Source organism: Egretta garzetta, unplaced genomic scaffold (assembly GCF_000687185.1).
Source record: "Egretta garzetta isolate BGI_Z169 unplaced genomic scaffold, ASM68718v1 scaffold59, whole genome shotgun sequence".
NCBI lineage: Eukaryota > Metazoa > Chordata > Aves > Pelecaniformes > Ardeidae > Egretta > Egretta garzetta.
In genome coordinates this window covers 571,414-573,906 of record NW_009267230.1, presented here as the reverse complement: position 1 = coordinate 573,906, position 2,493 = coordinate 571,414, and the positions used below count along the sequence as shown (strand labels likewise).

The following is a 2,493-nucleotide window of genomic DNA, read 5'->3' as shown; positions in this document are numbered from 1 at the left end:
GGTTGTCGTACTTGATGAGCAGCCTCTGCATGATGGAGGCCAGGCCTGCAGGGGAGTACCAGGGAGTCTCACCCCGAGCTGGCCAGCCCCATCCAAGAGCAGGCAGCATGCTGGGCCTGGGGGGGTCACCCTCAGCACCCCTCCCTGGGTGGACACCAGTGACAGGCAGTTCCCCCCCCTCCAGCCACGCAGACAGCCTGAGCAACATGGCAGAAGCCGCCATTTTTCATCAGCCTGCACCCCAAAAGTATGGGGCACCATGTGCTCCATCACCCCATAAAGGACACCAGCCCTCCACCAGTACTGCCTGCACCTGGACACCTAGCACTTGTCCTGGCAAAATAGGGGTGCCTTCCCCCCCCCCCAAACTGAGCCCAGCAGCCCCACACCCCAAGGGACACAGACCCTCCAGCACTAGCAAAGCTGCCACAGAGCTGCCTCCTAAGAAAGGCTGAGCCCAAAGGACATGGGACAGGGGTTAAGGAGGAGCAGAGCCACTCACTGTCCCTCTCGCCCTCACGGAGGTCCTGGAGGCGGCAGACGTGGCGGCGGGGCAGCAGCAGGGTCTGGTAGGGCCAGGTGGCCCAGTATGGCACCACGACCAACCAGTCCACATTCTCCACCACCAGCCGCTCCTGCAGGACACAATGCTCGATGGGGACACCTGCAGCCCTGTCACCCCGGGGATGGGTGCTCCCAGGGGGGCCCTGCCCTTGGCGGGCTGGGGGCCTGCCCCAGCACACATCCAGCTCCCAGGGAGGGGGACGACGCCATGTCCTCACCTTCCGCTGAGCCTCCTGCTCGGCGTACTCCAGCAGCATGGGCACGCCATGCTGGCGCAGGTGCTGCCGCTGGGTCCGGTCCTCCAGGCGCGCCTCGTTTGGGAGGAAGCTGCTGGCCCACACCTGGGAGGGACATTGGGGCACGGGGCTGGGTTACCTGTACCCCGAATTTGCAGGGGTGCCCCAGACAGGCTGCCCATCTGCAGGTCCGTGCTGCCACCAGGTGGAGAGTCCGACATGTGGCAGCCACAAGGGACAGTACCCCACAGGGGAGGTGACAGGAGAGGCATGAGGGAGGGGATCCTCTCGGCAGAAAGCTTTGGGACTTGGGCGGGGGGATTCCCGTTCACATCTTCCACCTGGGTTTGTTTTCGTAAGGTTGCCCAGAGGGACTCGCGGTTAAGCCAGGTGACGGGTGGGACAGCCTCACCTGGCAGTGGGGGTGTGGGTTGGAGCAGCCCATCATCGCTCCCTTGTTCTCGAAGATCTGTGGAGGAAGAGGTGCAGCCAGCAGGTCCCAGCCCCAGGGTTCCCAGCACACCAGGAAAGCATCCCGCAGGGAAGCAGAACCTTGCACCCACCTGGAAAGGCTCAGGGGGGCGCGAGGTGGAGATAGGGGACCCACACGTGGTCGGGAGGGTCCCAACCCTGGATGCTGCCAGAGCACCCAGCCACCCCAGCCCCCCGCCTCCACCCGAGCCCCCCAGGGCAGGGAGAGAAGGGCAGCCCCCACCAGTCCCAGACCTGCACCCAGGGGTAGGAGGCACCCAGCTCGGCCGCCAGCTCTGCCCATGCATCGATGACAGCACGGATCTCCGCCAGGGACATGAGGGGCAGCGTCAGGTCTGACCAAGGGTGGAAGCACATCACCTTGCTGCGGAGGAGACAGACATGTCTGGGGATGCAGGGCGTCCCCAGGGACCCCCACGGCCCTGCTGGGCCAGGGGTGAGACCCACAAAACGCCCCCAAAACAGAGCAGGCGCGCACAGAACAGGCAGCACAAGGAGGGGAGCAGGCTCAGTCCACTCCATCCCACGAGCCCTGGCTGACATCGCTGCCTGGACCTCCCAGAGCCATAGGGGTACTCACCACACACCCCGGGCTGCTGCTGCTTGAAACAATGGGTGATCGCTGTCACCTGGGGAAGGACAGAGAGCGGGGAGGGAGAGGGTAATGGGACAGCACCCACGCCTCTCCAGGCCCGCCTGCAGCTCCCCCAGGACCTGAGCCTGGGGGTTCCCGGCAACCTGCTCTCCCCCCAGATGTTACCAGGCTCAGGAGCATCGGGCTGCAGCGCAGGGAAGTCATTTGGGAAGACGAAGGTGCCCTCATACTGGGGGTTCACCTGCCGGGGCGAGAGATGGGATCAGGGTCGGGACGGGGCGGTGGGGGGAGCCCAGATGCCTGGGTCCTTGGTGGTACCTCGCCGTTGGCCCGGGTGGCCCCGGGGCAGAGGGGGTTGTTGGGGTCCCAGCGGGGCACATCCTCGGGGGGTGGCTTCTCCAGCTGCCCCTGCCAGGGGCGCTTCACCCGGTGGGCCGACACCAGCACCCAGTCGTCCCGCAGCGGGTTGTAACGAGCGTGCTGGTGCTCTGCGGGGCGAGAGGAGCAGGACATCAGGGAGGGAGGGAGGTGCAGACCGCCCCCCTCCCACCATGCCCCTTCCGCGGGGAACCCTGCAAGAGGGTCTGCGCCCCACTTTATGCCCCC

The 2,493-nt window shown here is 66.0% G+C and overlaps 1 protein-coding gene across 1 annotated transcript; it reads right to left on the bottom strand.

The window, feature by feature from the left end:
- Position 1: 1 nt before the first annotated feature.
- On the bottom strand, positions 2–2,400 carry GALT (galactose-1-phosphate uridylyltransferase; the record flags this gene model as incomplete). Its single annotated transcript, XM_035902733.1, has 8 exons — positions 2,206–2,400; positions 2,053–2,128; positions 1,873–1,921; positions 1,527–1,656; positions 1,213–1,269; positions 783–905; positions 503–635; positions 2–45 (listed from the first exon to the last, which is right to left on the bottom strand). Coding segments are annotated over exons 1-8 (807 nt in total), but the record flags the coding sequence as incomplete, so codon positions are not given.
- Positions 2,401–2,493: the final 93 nt, after the last annotated feature.